Genomic DNA, 18,306 nt, shown 5'->3' with positions numbered 1-18,306 from the left:
TCTTCACCCTCTCTTCCAACATTTCGTGCATCGTCAGCCCAATAAAGGGCTTCAGACTGGGGGTATGGACGTAGCTCTTCTTTTTCGACAAGGCCATTCTAGACATACTTTGCATGTATCGATTTTGACAATGAGTGAAATAAGTAACACTAAAGGTATATATGTATGTATACAATGGTATTTTATATAAGTATTTATTATACCAGCATAATTGTGAACGGTTGCCATTGGTGGAACTAATATAATTATGTTATGAGACTGGGAGTATGGACGTAACTCTTACTTCGCGAAAAAGCCATTATACTATAACTTACGCACGATCGATTCTACTACTAAATTTGACAGTGAAAAAGTAATTTTTTGATATCGAAATATTGAGTCACAAAAATGCAGTGAACTTCATTTTTTTTAAATGCAGTGAACTTCATTTTTTAAAAATGTAGGACTAAAGTAAAAAGTATGTTATGATGACGTATCACCAACACATTAATAGCAAAGCATGTATAGTTATGTCTACATTATTATACTTTATGTGACAACAAAATGTGATGGACATGATGATGGCATATCACTACCATATTTAAGCATATCACTGCCATTGGGCACATAACACTCTTTTTGTCAAACTAGTTTGATAGTGTAGACAGAGGTTTACAGGTAACAAGTATATAAGCCATTACTAGCCACGACTTCGTTTCACTTGGTGTTAAATTTAATAAGGATTATGGAGGACGATATGCTGGTGTTTCTGCGAAGATTATTTATCTCAACAGGACAAGCAAAGTTTATTTTTAGAGTATTTTCGTTGACTATTAGTGAATAATGTGACATATTCGTGAGGTTGAATTGATAATTAATTTTATTTTGGAACGATTTGGTTGTGCAACTTCATCATCAACATGAAATCAGCTATAAACTGTATAACATTGAATAGGCATACTTGTATTTTACCACTGTCACCATTGTGGGCTATTTTCATTTAATTACGTAACAGCAGGTGATCAGTCAGAAATGTAACAGGTCGCTTTATAAGAAGCTATTCCGTATTTGATTTAACCACGTATCTACATAACACCTTATTCTTAGTAAGGGACGTCCGGTAATTGAATTCGACCAATAGCCATCTCTTGTAACTTCTTACGATCCACCTGTGAATAATATTTACAGTAAAAAGATTGAATCATTCTATCATATCTTGCTTACATCGTATTTTATCACGGAAAGAGAGTAAATGTTAAAAAACTTAATTTACGTGGTATAATGAATTCGTAATATCGGTTTTATAGGCCTAGTGGTGACGTAATAAACATATCGTTTTTCATAATAATAATAGTTTTAGAATGACAAGCTAATATCAATAAAACATTCAAGGGTCAGGTAGCATCATAGCATACAGTACCTTTCCTGTAGCTCCAAATGGAAAAGAGTCAAACATTAGGAAGTAAGACGGCTGGATTAATTCCGACATCTGCAATAGAAACGATTGTCCAAAAAATAATAGTTTTACTGCTTGGTGCTATTTTAACGAGGCAGAGCTGAGTCAAATAGAGCAGTCAATCTGCTGAAATATTATCACCATTCAACGAATACAAAGCATTTACTATTAAAAAAAGCTGATCGTTAGTTAGTGCAACATAATAATAAACCAATGAAATGGTAAGGATACACTCAGGTGTGCTTTAAACATCACACAATAATCGAAGTTTATTTATAAGTTGAAGTGTGTTACCTTTCCTACAAAGAAAGTTTTCAGTTCTTCTTCGGTGACGTTGTAACCGTCGTTTAATCTGAAATAACATATCAATTTAATATAATATACATTTCCTTTAATGTAAGTCGGGACAACAATGAGCTTATCAATACATTTATTGTGCTATTTACATTAATGTAATTTTCTGAACATAGTTCTTTTATTTCATTTTGCTGTAAATATCATCATTACTATTTTTATTATTCACAAAATAGTCATTATGTTGTTTTTGAGAGAAAGAAAAAAATGTTTTATACGTATTTTTAGTTTTGGGAGAAATGGAAACAAACTTACGTAACACATGCACAAACATCTTCACCGATTCTGTAATATTGGTAGTACCTGTCGGAATTATGAAAAACGCATTTTTAATTACAGTATTCTTATTAAAATCCTCGATATTTTATTTCAACGTTAGGAAAATGCAATGAATTTAGATAGTTCGTCGGTAAAATAGAGATTGTTCGTGTCTCCAAAGAGTGCTAAAATTATTTCGTAATCAATGAAGACAGGTTAGTAAAAACACAATGATATTTACCTGAGCACTTTTTATGGCAGGATGAGATATTAATACATTTTCCACTTCTGATGGATGGATATTGGTACCGCATCTAAAAATTGTGTCCTGCAATAAAATCATTTTAATAATCGCGATCGATCAATATCTATATGTTACTGTAAATGTTATTATCAAAGATGTCTCAACAAGTTTACCTTTGATATTGGTGAGCTTGTATTCGACAGGTTTCTGAAATTATAATGAATAGTCCGAAATGGAAGGGGTTTTGTATGAATCCTTTTTTTTTCCTTTTGAATATTATAGTTGATAATAATACCTGAATTCGACCAACCATTGTTAAGTATCCATCTGCATTTAGCTTACCAACATCTCTGAAAAAAGCACGATTTACATTTACTTTTATTAGGCCTATTTTAATTGTTCTTTTTATTTATGAGACCCAAATTATATTATATTAACTTTATTTGACTTGCCATATACAGACTTGACATTGATTTAGTAAATATAAAGTTGTGATAGTACCCCATTTTAATCCATCCGTTTTCGGTTATTTTCTCTTTTGTTTTCTCAATATCACCGTAGTACCCTCTGAACGCAACCGGACTTCGTACCCATATCTCTCCCTTTTCACCCACTTCTACAGGACAGCCTTCTTCATCAACTATTTGAATCTGAACATGGATTTTAAAATAGCAATACAGTCAATTAAACGTGATATAATAACGTGAAATAATTTGAGAAAAAAGGTTTTTTTTACCTACCTCAGTGTTTGGTAAGGGGCGACCTGTTGTATTCCAAACATCCTGACTGTCAGTGTCTGTCAATGAACTAAAGGTAGTGGTTTCTGTTGAACCATAACAATTCTGGCGCAAAAAATGGAAAGCATTTTATTAGTCACAATATTCCAAATGGTTGATAAACATGCGCAGACGTTTGTTACTCTCAACAAGCTTACAATGTTGGTATACATACCAACAAACGAATTCCAAGCTTTTTGTTCATTTCAATAATAATAGCTGGCGGTATCGGCGAACCACCGACAAAACCTTTGATGAGAAAAGAAATATTTAATAAAAAATGCTAGAAATTCTGGATAGATAATAATAGTTTCACTACATCTAGCCTCAATGCATTCAGAAGTTCTCTTTTTATTTTTCAGTTCTTTATCTTTCTCCAGCAACTATACTGTAAGAAGTTAGGTTTTAACCTATGCCTACTTGTTTCTCGTCAAACTGATCTGGTAGAAAGGAGTTTCCATTGAGTGCTAGAAAATGAGTATATGGTACCAATTTCGGTGATCCAGTTGTGCCCTGTGGTTAAAAAAACACCAATGATAACTCACAAGACTTACTGGAATAAAATGTACAACTAACCTTAATCAACAGTGTTGATATTTTGTACCATGAAATAAGAACATGTTAAAAAAAATGTGCTTTCTGTTTTCTTAAAGCAATATAATCAGGCCAATATTTTGTACCGAAGTCATGGTAATGTGGCTGACGTCATCAATTGTCACTTTCTTGGCCGCTTTTGCTACTTCTTCCTCACATCCAGAAATAGATATATCAGCGAAATTCAACGTTCCACTGAAAAACGAGGGCAACTACTTCATTATCAAACAACTTGAAACTTAACTTACTAATGAAGTGGGTTTTTTAACAATCAGGTATACTTACCTTTTATAATTTGAACCGGCACCTATTACTTTTTTCAAGTAAGGGAACCTACAGATATAAACCATATAAAATAGTGTATTACAATAATGGTGAAACTAGGTTCTTGTATAATGCAAATTAATAGTCGGAAATACAGTGTGTAGGCCTAATACTAATAGGCCTATACATTCTAATTGTAATACTCACTGTTTTGAATTTAGGTCACCTGGAATACTTTCACTTAACTCTGGAATCATTTCACAAGCCATTGAGTAAAGTGTGTCCGGGCTACGAGTTATGAACAGCGCTTTGCACGATACCTGGCATAATATGTTATTATTATTTCAGAAAATAATTTCCATATAAAAATCCATTGAAAACAGAATAGGAAATAGAGGCACCTTACAACTGAATATGTTAGCAAAATACTTTATAGATAACATTATGTATAACATTACTGCATCAAGTAACATTACTGAATGGAACATTATAAATACTATACCTGTGACAAAACTTTCTTTAAAATTTGATGAGTATGACCAATTAGTAGGAAAGCCTGAAAAAGGGATGAAAATGATAATGTATTATACAGAAATATTTCAGGTTGTCAAGGAATTTTGAAAACGGATACTAAATAATTATCGGTATCAACATTGATAATTTGTTTCATTAAAGGGTACCTACCACACCTACGCCTATGGCTCTCGCTGCATCCGTTATAAGGGGCCATTCTACGTGGTTAGCACCTATAACAGCTATACGATCACCACGACGAAGACCAAGTTTGAGTAGGAACCCGGCTGCTAAGTCTACTACCTGAAAGTATTTATATTTTCAGATAATAATTTAAACGACTCTTTCTTACCAACACGATATATGGATTAATCCGTTAGATTAAAAAGCCAGCACATTCAACACGTTGTCTTTAATTGAAGGAAAACGTGTTCCTTCGGCGGCCAAAATCAATAATAATGTTCAGTATTGGAGATTGGGTAATACTATTTTCATTAATGTACATTATACAGCTTTTACGCGACGCCTTAAGTAATTTAAGCACGACGCTCATCAGAACCGTCGCTTGTAATTGGCTAGCTTACTTCTATTGTGTCTACGTTATTTTGTTGCGTTTAAGTTAACCAAGTTTTAGAAACATTTTCTCACCCTTTTCTTGAATTCAGCAAACGTAACTCGTTCATTATCACCGACAAAAACAAGCATTTCTCTGTCCGGATTTTTCTTCACCCTCTCTTCCAACATCTCGTGCATCGTCAGCCCAATAAAGGGCTTCAGACTGGGGGTATGGACGTAGCTCTTATTTCGTGACCAGGCCATTGTAGAGTCTAGGCAACTTAAAAACGTTTAATTTCACTAAACTAAACTAATTGAACTATACAAAATGTTACAATATAATATATACGGTAATTTAATACCAGCATATTGCATTAATGAAATGTTCTTCCCAATAAACATTAATTCATATTTGACGTCACACAAATAAGATTACTGCATGGATGGATAAAACCAAATGACTGATAATATATTGTAATATTTTACAAAAACAAACAGAAACCAATTATCATACGAATGTCTTAACAACTTACAACTTCATTTAAGAGGCTTGTTTAACAACGAAGCGATCATTGTTGAGGGATATTTTTTTCAATTTTTACCCATTACCAATCGTTCCATTGTATGCGAGATGTGAATTGATAAGGAAACATTGTCTATTATTTTTCAAAGCTTGGTTGTGCCAAGGCAATCTAATTCAAATACCAGCATACACTTTGACTGCAATTACTGTATGCTTCGATACTACATAAGACTTTTAAGTCTTTAGTAGTGTAGATTAAAATCTACACTACTAAATAAAGTATTAAAGTTAATTGTATGTTTGATAATGAATAATTACTATGATTGAATTGATCATGTAACTTTACATTTACATAAATTATTCAGCGTAAGGAGTGTCTGCTAATTTAATTTTACCAATAGCCATCCCTTGTAGCTTCTTACGATCCACCTGTAAATAATGCGTATTATAGATTTAAATTAAATCTTCACTTCTACAGTATACTGAAGTAATGATAAACAAGAGCTGATTGTGGTCTAATTATAACATTTAGGGGGCCTACATAAAAGCCTTGATTTCTAAAAGACTACAGCAGGCCTACCTTTCCAGTAGCACCAGATGGGAACATTTTTTGTTTACGTAACGCATATCTATGCTTATCGGTTTGATAGTAATGATTAAGACGTAATCACGAACATTTATTAAAGTTAAAAATATAGCTTAATTTTATTTAAGGCTAAATGTGTTACGGTTTCAAATTAGGTCCACAGTAAATTTATCAAACATTCCTCTTTCCGGATTTTTCTTCACCCTCTCTTCCAACATTTCAGACTGAGAATGTGGATGTAGCTCTTACTTCGCGAAAAAGCCATTCTACTATAACTTACTTACGCACGATCGATTCTACTACTAAATTGTACAGTGGAATAAGCAAACAATACGCTATCCTACTGTACTATAGATATCACATTATCTTTATGGTTTTACGCGACAAACACAAACCATCGTATATCAGGAGTGATCGTACTCTACGAATGGCGTAAAAACGGAGTTTTTGAACCGGTAATCAAAACATTAATTATACAATCCGCTCTTAAATTGATACTAATCATCAATCAGTAGTCTGCTTCTTCGATAAAAATGAATAATAATTGTAAAAAGCTTGGCAACAATTGATAACTCTATTTAATATGTTATGTTTAATGATACATTTGAAAAAAATACGATGATCCCACAAAAGTCAAAATACCAAATAACATTATTCTACTAGATTGATACAATCATACAAGAACATCTTACCAGGTAAATAATAAGTCACACCTTTACAAGCAGTTGTTTAATCAGGAGAAAATCCATAGTTTAATAGAATATAATTCTGAAGGTTGATATCAGAAATGCGAATGCTTCTGCAAAAATGACGAATCACTTATCGATATTTGTTTTAGTTATCCAGGTACCATAATCATTACCCTCCTTATCCAGGTACAATAATCATTACCCTCGTCATCCAGGTACCATAATCATTACCCTCGTCATACAGGTACAATATTCATTACCCTCGTCATCCAGGTACCATAATCATTACTCTCGTCATCCAGGTACCATAATCATTACCCTCGTCATCCAGGTACCATAATCATTACCCTCGTCATCCAGGTACCATAATCATTACCCTCGTTATACAGGTACAATAATCATTACCCTCGTTATCCAGGTACCATAATCATTACCCTCGTTATCCAGGTACCATAATCATTACCCTTGTTATCCAGGTACAATAATCATTACCCTAGTTATACAGGTACAATAATCATTACCCTCGTTATCCAGGTACCATAATTATTACCCTCGTTATCAGTGTATTTAGGCCTAATTCAAACGAGATGTGAGGCTGAATTGATAGAGCAAAACTGCCTATTTTTAAACGAGGCTTGGGTTGTTCATGGAGGAATAAATCTTCCACGTTTGTCCAACTTAAATTATATCAGCATGCAATCTGTATACACCATTACCATCATTTATTGTACATTTTAGAATCATAAAGTAATGTCAACAAGTTATGTTAATCATGTAAATGAAGAGTGTCTGGTAATTTAATTCGACCAATAGCCATCTCTTGTAGCTCCTTACGATCCACCTGTAAATGATAATTAGACAGTTGTTTGATGACACGATCTAAATGACATGGTTAAGCTATAGCAACGAATGCCCTTTCTGTACAATTGTATTGTGCATGCGTACACATATAAACTAAACTTAAGCATTGTATATTCCAATATGGTAAATCTATAGCAACGATCATATTCTATACAATTGACTCACAACTCTCATGTATACATACATACTTTAACGGAGGCTTACCTTTCCAGTAGCGCCAGATGGCAAAGAGTCAAAAATTAGAAAGTAAGACGGCTTCATTAAATCTATAATCTGAAGAAACAATAATGCCGATTGTTTAACACAAATACAGAAGAAATCAGTTCTTGTACAAGCTCCAAATAATAAGCATTTATATTGTGTTTATTTAATGTAACTTAAGGTTTGATACCTTTCCTTCAAAGAAAGTTTTCAGTTCTTCTTCAGTGACATTGAAACCTTCATTTAATCTGAAATAATAGGCATTGTCGAAATTTTAATTATAACACTTTTAGTTTTCTATAATCATTTGGATGTCATAATCATAACTCATTATTATTTTGTATAATTAAGTAATACTTTGTTTTGAAAGGAAAATAATGTTTATTGAAATGAAATAGCAACTAATTTAGCACTTATATAATTCCATAAAGTATTGTTATACTTTAGTACTTCAATTGTTCTTATTGTTAGTATTATTAATTTAAATATATTCATTTTTTAATATTGCATGTCTAATCTTCTTTATGACTTTTGTTGTTTGTTATTGAACAGTTGTGAAATAATTGTTACTTCAAATGAAAACACATGTTAATACTATATACTTATTTGCAAGTTTTAGTAGAAACACTTACGTAACACATGCACACACATCTTCACCGATCCTATAATCTGGAATTGGTATGACCTGCGAGAACAAACTTTCACTAGATACGATTTTTGCAATGCAATTATCTTTAGATTAGTTTTTTTTTTAAATAATGATTTCTGGAGGTGTTGTTTTAACCGTACCAAAACCGTACAAAAATTAATGAATTAATATTATTCTTTTTTTGTTTTCTAAAGAGCAGAACAAGACCAATTATTATTGTTATTGACGTCATATACTTACCTGTGCAATGTTTACGGCTGGATGAGTTATTATTAAACTTTCCACTTCTGAAGGATGAATTTTAGCAGCCCTTCTGATAATTATGTCCTAAAAATAAAATCATTTTAGCTTGCTAATTGAGATCAATGCAACCTGTTATTGTAAGTTCTCTGCAGAGAGTTGGTCTGTAGTATGTTCTTAAATTATATTAAGAAGTTGTATTAAGTATATCCAGCACCTTAATTCGACCAACTATTGTCAGGTACCCATCTTCATTTATCTTACCAACATCTCTGAAAAAAAATTGTATCAAAACATTTTCTGTACTCTAAAGTATATTTGTGTTGTCATAGGTATATTAAACATTACAAAATAAGTAAAAATTAAGGTTGTGATAGTACCCCATTTTAATCCATCCATTTTCAGTGATAGTCTGCTTTGTTTTCTCAATATCACCATAGTAACCGCTGAACGCAATCGGACTTCGTACCCAAACCTCTCCCTTTTCTCCTACTTCTACGGAACGTCCTTCTTTATCAACTATTTGAATCTGTAGGATTAATTTAATATTATTAGTTTACATCAAAGTTTATAATGACGAATGTGGAATAAAAATATTTCCCTTGGCTTTACCTCAACATTGGCAAAAGGGCGGCCAGATGTACCCCAAACATCTGGACTGTCATCGACTACCATCGAGCTCACTATGGAAGTTTCTGTTGCTCCATAAAGATTCTATAGAAAAAAAGGAAAACACTTTTATTAGTCAATCAGGATACAACAGGGCTATTTTTTAAAATTTTATTCGGGTATACACAAAATACAAAATTAGTCAAAGGTTTGTAGAATGTGCAGACGTATTGCGCGGTTCAATACTATATATAGCAGGCCTATTTTTGTTGGAACATGCCTGTTGATTTTCAGGAAAATTTATATATTCGTTCGTCTGTCAGAAAAGTTTATTGTATTGAAATCGGACTTACCTGTATCTTTCATACGAGATATCAAATAGAACACCGTTTGTATTCTTTTAACATTATATCAAGTAGTGCGAGCCCTATCTCCGAATGTAGTTTTCCTTGACATACTTTGCCAAGTACTTCACTCAGTTTCTGAGTTCTTTCAATACAAATATTAATCTGAATAGCCATCTAGAACTTAGATATATTACTACTAAAATACGTACTTACCAACACACAAATTCCACGCTTTTTATTTAACTCGAAAATAATGTCTGACTGAATGGGTGAACCAGTAGCAAAACCTGTTATCAAAGAAACCAAATAGGTACTTATCATTTTCGAGTCTCTGATTTAATTCGGTAATTATAAGTTTACAAAGTGTACCTACTTATTGTAACCATGATATACTATTACCTGCTTTCAATGAAGACAGGTCGTACTTGTCACAAATAGGATTATACGCAAGATTAACGGCAACATCAATCCTCACTAAGAAAAATGAGATTCTAAAAAATAATTTAGATCGGTCAACAATATAATTCGTTAAAAGAAACAGTGCATGGTTTTATGTGGCTATTCTCACCTGATGCACAGTCACACACTTTTTGACACGCACTTTCAAACGTGTTACGTCTGAGTTTCGTTACTGTAACTGGCGTAGGAATAAATTATAAGCAAACGTATTTCAAGTCGTTTGATTTTGCGCGTATACATATTTTTTTAAATATTTCGCGCACTACTTTACCTTTCGCGCACTACTTTACCTTTCAGATTCGACAGCCTGAATAAACTTTTCAAAGTTGTAGATTGGTGCAGGAAACACTGCAGTTGTACCGAATATAAGTGGCGCTATTTGACTCGATTGCATTGGTACAATGTGGGCCATGTTACCAACCCCTGTTAATATGTTTACCTTTAATATAAAACATTTATTTAGTGTTTAATACAACATTATTATTGGCACCAACATTGCAAATACTCTATTTAGCCTACCCTGTTTCTCGTCAAACTGATCTGGTACAAAGAGCTTGCATACTCTATTTAGCCTACCTTTTTCTCGTCAAACTGATTTGGTACAAAGAGGTTGCCGTTGAGTGTTCGGAAATGAGTATACGGTACCAATTTTGGTGTTCCAGTTGTGCCCTATTGTACAATAGAAAACAAACATAAGCTCAAGTTCCAGGATTAGCTGTACCAATCTATAATATTCCCACTCGAATGTATTCTCAAATGTTTACGGTAGAATTTCGTCAAGAAAGATTAACTAAATCTTAACACAGACTTTTCTATCTTATGTTTAATGTAAACAAAGTGAAAATTCTGATTAGGTTTTAAATTATTCTCCACGACTACAAAAAACTTAAGTCGAGTATGATAAATCCGACCATAATTGTACCGATGTCATATTAAAATGGCTGACGTCATCAATTGTGACTTTCTTGGCCGCTTTTGCTACTTCTTCCTCACATCCAGAAATAGAAATATCAGCGAAATTCAACGTTCCACTGAAAAATAAGATAATATTTACTGTCAGCAGATGAGGAGGCTAGACAATCCAGATATATGTGGACTCTGGGACTTATACACATAATAAGAAATGATTTACCGTAAATCTTCTAATAGTAACCCACATTCTAATAGTAACCCACCTTATAAGTCAATCTATAATAATAACCCACTACTCCAATAGTAACCCATGTGAGTTACTATTAGAGTCACAACTATTGACAAAATGACTGGTCGCGTTTATGAAGCAGCCGTATTTTGAAAATAAGAAGGAGATAGTGCATGTTGATCTCGGGAGTGGGGGAAAATTGAGTGTTTTTGAATTTTGTCAACAAAATGTTTATTCGTACTGTTTGTTTTTTTAGATTAAGATTTTTTAGATTTTTAAGATTAGTAATAGTAACCCACTACTCTAATAGTAACCCCGCTTCTAATAGTAACCCACCCTAAAAAACAATCAAAGAATAATAACCCAGGGTTACAATTAGAAGATTTATTACCTACCTTTTAGAATTTGAACCAGCGGCTATGACACTCTTTAATCCAGGGAACCTAAAGAAATCATCAACATTATATTAATAATGTGTTTATTAAAGTGGTGTAAAGGAGCCACATTCAATAATTTTAAAATAACCACTTATAGGTAGCTTATACAATTACAAACATATTCGGTAGACATATTCTACCTATATCAGTGAGGTAGAGTGAGCATTTTTATATAGAAATGGCAATTGTAAAATATATATCTCACTGTTTTGAATTTAGGTCACCTGGAATACTTTCACTTAACTCTGGAATCATTTCACAAGCCATTTGGTAAAGTGTGTCAGGACTACGAGTTATGAACAGCGCTTTACACGATACCTGTGAAATAGTATTTTTCCAAATATTGATGAATCACAGCCGAGGGTTAAACAGATAAGGAATATAGGGTTATTGCATCAATACAATAATAAGACAATACTAATTGGGGAAACTTAATAAAACAATATAATTCATACCTTTATCAATATTTTCTTAAATGTTTCAGAAGTATGACCAATTTGTAGATTAGCCTGAAGAAAAACAATTATTTTACTTTATTTTTAAAGACAACAATAGAGACAATATAGAGCTTAACATTAGTTAAAATGGCAAATATGGTACTTACCACACTGACTCCTATTGCTCTCGCTGCACCTGTTATAAGGGGCCATTCTACGTGGTTGTAACCTATAATAGCAATACTATCACCACGACGAAGACCAAGTTTGAGTAGGAACCCGGCTGCTAAGTCTAATACCTGAAGAAAAAGAAAGGAGTTGTACGTAACGTCAGGAGACAAAGTACAGTAGGCTTAAAGCGTGGTTCCCACTAGAACGCAACGCAGCGACGTATCGACGCAAAGTGTTGTATTGCGTAATCACAACTGGGAACCGACGACGCAATATTAGAGAGGTTTCGCAATCTTACGAATACGATAACGAAAACGGATACGTCACGCACACGTATTCGTTTTCGTAAGCCATCAAAAAATCTGTTTCGCATGGCAACGAAATATCGAGGCGCGTCCAAAATATGACTGCGGTAAATTTGAGCGAAGCGCAGGTACGTGTTGCTTGGTTGCCTAGGCCTAGCGTAACATCAAAGCGAGTGAGGACTTTAAAAACTGCTATTTATCTAAATTGACCTGGCATTTTAGTAAATTACTTTAGTAAATTACTTTCAATAAATCTATAATCATATTATAATCATGAATCATTCCTAATTCAAATGCAAAATGTGCAAAATAGATCAAAAACTATACTCGTTTTGTAGTTACGAATATGACTGGTGATATTCGTCAACACGAATACGCTTTACGAATATGAAATGGGGATCAGCTCAAAAGTTTCACAAATGTATGACGTATCCGTTTTCGTTATCGTATTCGTAAGGTTGCGAAACCTCCCTAGTACTGCAAACATCGCAGATTTGATTTCACGCAGGCGGGGGCAAACACAATTATTGGAAGGGCATTTTATTACGTTGCGTAGATTGCGTTACTCTGCGTTGCTAGTGGGAACCACACTTAAATAATAATAATATATCGCTTGTGATTGGTAAAATCACTTACGTTGCGTTTACGTCTTTGCGTATGTTACATAACATAAGTACGAACACAGCTGTAGCTATGATCTTGCCCCCGAGATGACGTCACCGTAATATTATGTTTGCATATCAAAAGGACGTCTCGGTGGGTATTGTGTATTTAAATTATCGTTTATTTTGTTACGAAATTTTATTTTATCTACAAATAGCTCTGAATTGACTTTCTCTGCTACTTTACTTTCTTTATACACATTATTTATAAAAATGTTGTCATTCCACTATAAGGTATAATGCAACTTGAAATCAAGAAACATTGTATGAAAGGAAACAAGTCAATAGCATTGTGTTTCACCGCTAGGAAAGGCAGGTGATTCATGATCATAATAATAGCAGGGCAACAAATCAAGTACAGTATACATGTTCAAGTCATTTTTCATTTAAAGAACATTTATTAATTTTAATAATGGCAAAATAACAATACATATATAATTATGGCATTTTAAACACCATTATTGGGTATACTGTATTAGAAAAAAAGTTTCTTGTCACGATATGACACATTAAATAATGTTTATTTCTACTTTCCCCGTTTGAATATCAATTATCAAAACATTACAAATGTTATTGTATGAATTTCAGGAATCTTTATAATTTAAATCTTTAATACTTTATTTTAAGTATGCTAATATATGATACTCATTTTCACTTTCTTCATTTGATAATGGTACTGGCTAACAGGAGTATCTTCCGAACATACTAGGCCTATATCCTTAAAATCATAATCTATTCTATCCATTAATCGTGTCATAATAACATCGTAAACAGTTTAATAAACAAGTTGTGTTTCAGTGACCAAGCAAAAGACTGAACGAGCATTTCGTGGAATAGATAAAATATATTATATATTTTAATGAGCGTGTTTTAAAAACTGTGTTCGGTATGGATTGTCTGGTAAGGTAATTCGACCAATAGCCATCTTTTGTAGCTTCTTACGATCAACCTGTAAATAATAATTAAGTTGTTAATGACACGATCTAAATGGCATGTTGCTATTATAGCAAGGATGATCTATTATATTATATTGTGTGCATTCACATTAAAACTTAATTATTATTATTATATGTTATATAACACCTAAATAAATTCCTGTCATTTGATTGGACGATTGTGAGTCACATGGCGTGCAATAGTACGCACTATTAAACGATCGTTTAATAGTACTTTTTTCGTGTACGAAATAAAAAAATCTGTTCGCGTTTGGAAAATATTTTTTTATACTATTGCTTTTGAAATACAAAAGCGCCACCTATTTTGTACTTTCGTTCGCGAATGTTATTGTTATGATTTTCGCGATTTTTCGCGGTAGGGGTACATTTTGCAGAGATATATATGTGCTATTTGTATATTATTAAACGTATAATTACCCAACATAACCAATAACTTACTTTGGGTAACAATCACTATAAAGTAACTCACCTTTCCTGTAGCACCTGTTGGGAAGGAGTCAAAAATTAGAAAGTAAGACGGCTTCATAAATTCTGCGATCTAAAAAAAAAATCATAAAACAAAACTGATTTATCAAACAAGGAAGTTTCGGGAGCCATATCAGTTGCTTTAAAAGCTTTATTCAAATATGAGCAATAACTTCTTGTATTTATTTGATATAACTTGAGGTTGTCTACCTTTCCCTCAAAGAAAGTTTTCAGTTCTTCTTCAGTGACATTGTAACCTTCATTTAATCTGAAATAATAAATCGATTAAAAAAACAAGTTACATTTATTGGATTTACATAGCAACTTGCTTATACTTATTTTTTGTAAGTGCATAAACATTTTTAGTAAAAAAATTATACTTACTTAACACATGCACACACATCTTCATTTATCCTGTAATCTGGTATTGCTACAACCTGTGAAAAGAAAAAGAAAAACGCTGCATTATCAAAATAAGACTTGAAGCAATATTTAGACAGAAGCGTAGAGTATTTTTCTAAATTATTTATGGGGTCGGCTTTCAACCGTGCAGTATTAATATTATTGAATGTAGGTTTCTTTGTGACAAACTTTACATGCCTTGTTCTCCGAAGCATAAAACCATGTAACTATGGCGCAGTAACATTACTAAAGACAATTACCTACCTGTGCACTGTTTACGGCTGGATGAGTTATTACTAAACTTTCCACTTCTGATGGATGGATTTTAGAAGCTATTCTGATAATTATGTCCTAAAAATAAAATAACTGTCAAATAATCAATGCAACATTGTTTTTAACAAGCGTGTCAGCGTATTGTAAGAAAATAAATTCTCCTAAATGTTACATTTTTCAGACTTCCGATCTAATCGTGGTATTCGATAGGCTGTTCTGAAATGATATTCACGAGCAGCAAAAGATGAAAATATGTATTTAATTCCAGTACCTTAATTCGACCAACTATTGTCAGGTAGCCATCTTCACTTAGCTTACCAATATCTCTGAAAAAAAATATTGTATAAATGTGATAGGAGTAAGAATATTTAATAATATTGTATCTGTTCAGTAAAATAATATAAAAGTTGTGATAGTACCCCATTTTAATCCATCCGTTTTCAGTGATCGTCTGTTTTGTTTTCTCAATATCACCGTAGTAACCTCTGAACGAAAGCGGACTTCGTACCCATACTTCTCCTTTCTCTCCCACTTCTACGGGACAGCCTTCTTCATCAACTATTTGAAGCTGTAGGATTAATTTAATAGTACTATTATACATACAAAGTTTATAAAAAGAATGGAATGACAAGCTGGAACAAAGATAATTTGGCTTACCTCTATATTTTGGAAAGGGCGGCCTGATGTATCCCAAACATCCGGGTTGTCATCGACTACCATCGAGCTGACTCGGGGGGCTTCTGTTGCTCCATAAAGATTCTAATAAAAAGGAAAACACTTTCATTAGTCAGTCAGGTTGTATAGGCATGCGCAAACGGTTATGGCTTTTAGTGATTGATACAACTTGTTGTTTGTACGTCCTAGAAAAATAAGAATAAGAGCCTTAAGTTATTCTATTTTTTATGCTGTTAGTATTTATTTGGTGATTTAGTGAAATCCCGTATGACACGCCATGTATGCCAAAATCTTGTTTACCTATATTAAGTTTATTCGCCGTCCAGAACCAAAATTACGTACTTACCAACAAACGAATTCCACGCTTTTTATTTAACTCGAAAATAACATCTGACGGAATGGGTGAACCAGCAGCAAAACCTGTTATTACAAAACAAATAGGTTTCGATTCTCAGTAACGTACAATTCTCAGTAGTGTAATGTACTTATCATAGTAATATTATTATTATTTTCAATCACAGTAAACTATAATATTACCTGATTTTAATGAAGACAGGTCGTACTTATCACATATAGAATTATAGGCAAGATCAACCGCACCATCAATAACCAAAAAGACAAAGTTACATCTGAAAAAGAATTTCAGATTGGTCATCGATACAATTCATTATAAGCATTGCATTGTTTTATGCGACTATTATCACTTGACGCGCGCATGATGCGCACCTTCAAACTGAAAAGTATAGCCTAGTCATAACGATGTGCATTTGATGTGCAAATAAATATATTTAATGATTAATAGAATAGCAAAGTTAATATTTTAAATCGACTTTTTCTCTCTTCATTTTACACTATTTTAAGAATTTCAGATTGGTCATCGATACAATTCATTATAAGCATTGCATTGTTTTATGCGACTATTATCACTTGACGCGCGCATGATGCGCACCTTCAAACTGAAAAGTATAGCCTAGTCATAACGATGTGCATTTGATGTGCAAATAAATATATTTAATGATTAATAGAATAGCAAAGTTAATATTTTAAATCGACTTTTTCTCTCTTCATTTTACACTATTTTAAGAATTTCAGATTGGTCATCGATACAATTCATTATAAGCATTGCATTGTTTTATGCGACTATTATCACTTGACGCGCGCATGATGCGCACCTTCAAACTGAAAAGTATAGCCTAGTCATAACGATGTGCATTTGATGTGCAAATAAATATATTTAATGATTAATAGAATAGCAAAGTTAATATTTTAAATCGACTTTTTCTCTCTTCATTTCACACTATTTTACCTTTCAGCTTCGACAACCTCAACAAACTTGTCAAAGTTGTAGGCTGGTGATGGGAACACTGAAGTTGTACCGAAAAGAAGTGGCGCTACTTGACTCATTTGTATTACTAAACTATGGATCGTGTTGTAGAGGCAAGCTAATTTATTGATCTACAGTATAAAAATGAAGTTGTCATAATCAATGTATCCCTTAGATCACCATAATCTTCAAACTATCTTTGTCATCAGCGTATTCGTCGTCGTCATAAGCGTATTCGTCGTCGTCATAAGCGTATTCGTCGTCATAAGAGTATTCGTCGTCGTCATAAGAGTATTCGTCGTCATAAGCCGTATTCGTCGTCGTCATAAGCGTATTCGTCGTCGTCATAAGCGTATTCATCGACGTCATAAGCATATTCGTCGTCATAAACGTGATCTTTGTCGTCATAAGCGCAATCGTCGTCATAAGCGTATCCGTCGTCATTATAGGCGTCTTAGTTGTCATAAACATCTTAGGTGTCATCGTCTCCATCATCATTGTTCTGGTTATGATTATCAACATCCTAACCTTTTGTAGTCTCATTAACGTTAATTACGTCTTTGCTATAATCATATCTGTCTATCACATTCCATATAGCACAAGAAACTAGAAATCTTAAATACTTGTTTAGCTTACTTGTTTCTCGTCAAACTGATCTGGTGCAAAGATGTTACCATTAAGTGTTAGAAAATGAGAATACGGTACCAATTTGGGTGACCCAGTTGTGCCCTATAGTAGAATAAAAAAATAATCATAAGCTCAATTTAGGTGCAGTTTGGAATCATGAAACAATTAATTTCAAAAAGAATTTTAAAAAAGAACATGTATTCTCGAACTTTTCAGTAGAATTACGTATAACTTATCTTACATTTAAGCGAATGTGAAAACATATTTGTTATAA

At 33.0% G+C, this 18,306-nt stretch overlaps 2 protein-coding genes across 2 annotated transcripts; both read right to left on the bottom strand.

The window, feature by feature from the left end:
* Nucleotides 1-1,082: 1,082 nt before the first annotated feature.
* On the bottom strand, nucleotides 1,083-16,670 carry LOC144842462 (medium-chain acyl-CoA ligase ACSF2, mitochondrial-like). The gene is made up of 8 exons (XM_078698908.1): nucleotides 16,619-16,670; nucleotides 3,243-3,316; nucleotides 3,032-3,133; nucleotides 2,793-2,941; nucleotides 2,045-2,092; nucleotides 1,730-1,787; nucleotides 1,400-1,468; nucleotides 1,083-1,148 (listed from the first exon to the last, which is right to left on the bottom strand). Exons 2-8 carry the CDS (start codon nucleotides 3,270-3,272, stop codon nucleotides 1,083-1,085), a joined length of 522 nt encoding a protein of 173 aa, XP_078555034.1. The 5' UTR covers nucleotides 3,273-3,316; nucleotides 16,619-16,670.
* Nucleotides 6,857-16,126, bottom strand: LOC144842461 (putative acyl-CoA synthetase YngI). The gene is made up of 24 exons (XM_078698906.1): nucleotides 16,064-16,126; nucleotides 15,826-15,974; nucleotides 15,678-15,732; nucleotides 15,398-15,484; nucleotides 15,116-15,168; nucleotides 14,942-14,999; nucleotides 14,736-14,804; nucleotides 12,340-12,471; nucleotides 12,191-12,244; nucleotides 11,941-12,053; nucleotides 11,694-11,741; nucleotides 11,080-11,188; nucleotides 10,734-10,826; nucleotides 10,448-10,596; nucleotides 10,098-10,189; nucleotides 9,912-9,985; nucleotides 9,355-9,456; nucleotides 9,123-9,271; nucleotides 8,960-9,014; nucleotides 8,743-8,829; nucleotides 8,486-8,538; nucleotides 8,044-8,101; nucleotides 7,857-7,925; nucleotides 6,857-7,632 (listed from the first exon to the last, which is right to left on the bottom strand). The coding sequence occupies exons 1-24, from the start codon at nucleotides 16,124-16,126 to the stop codon at nucleotides 7,558-7,560; spliced, it is 2,046 nt and encodes a 681-aa protein (XP_078555032.1). The 3' UTR covers nucleotides 6,857-7,557.
* Nucleotides 16,671-18,306: the final 1,636 nt, after the last annotated feature.

This window comes from Antedon bifida, chromosome 5 (assembly GCF_963402885.1).
Source record: "Antedon bifida chromosome 5, ecAntBifi1.1, whole genome shotgun sequence".
Lineage (NCBI taxonomy): Eukaryota > Metazoa > Echinodermata > Crinoidea > Comatulida > Antedonidae > Antedon > Antedon bifida.
Note: the sequence above shows the minus strand (reverse complement) of the source record. Positions and strands in the feature narration are given on the sequence as shown.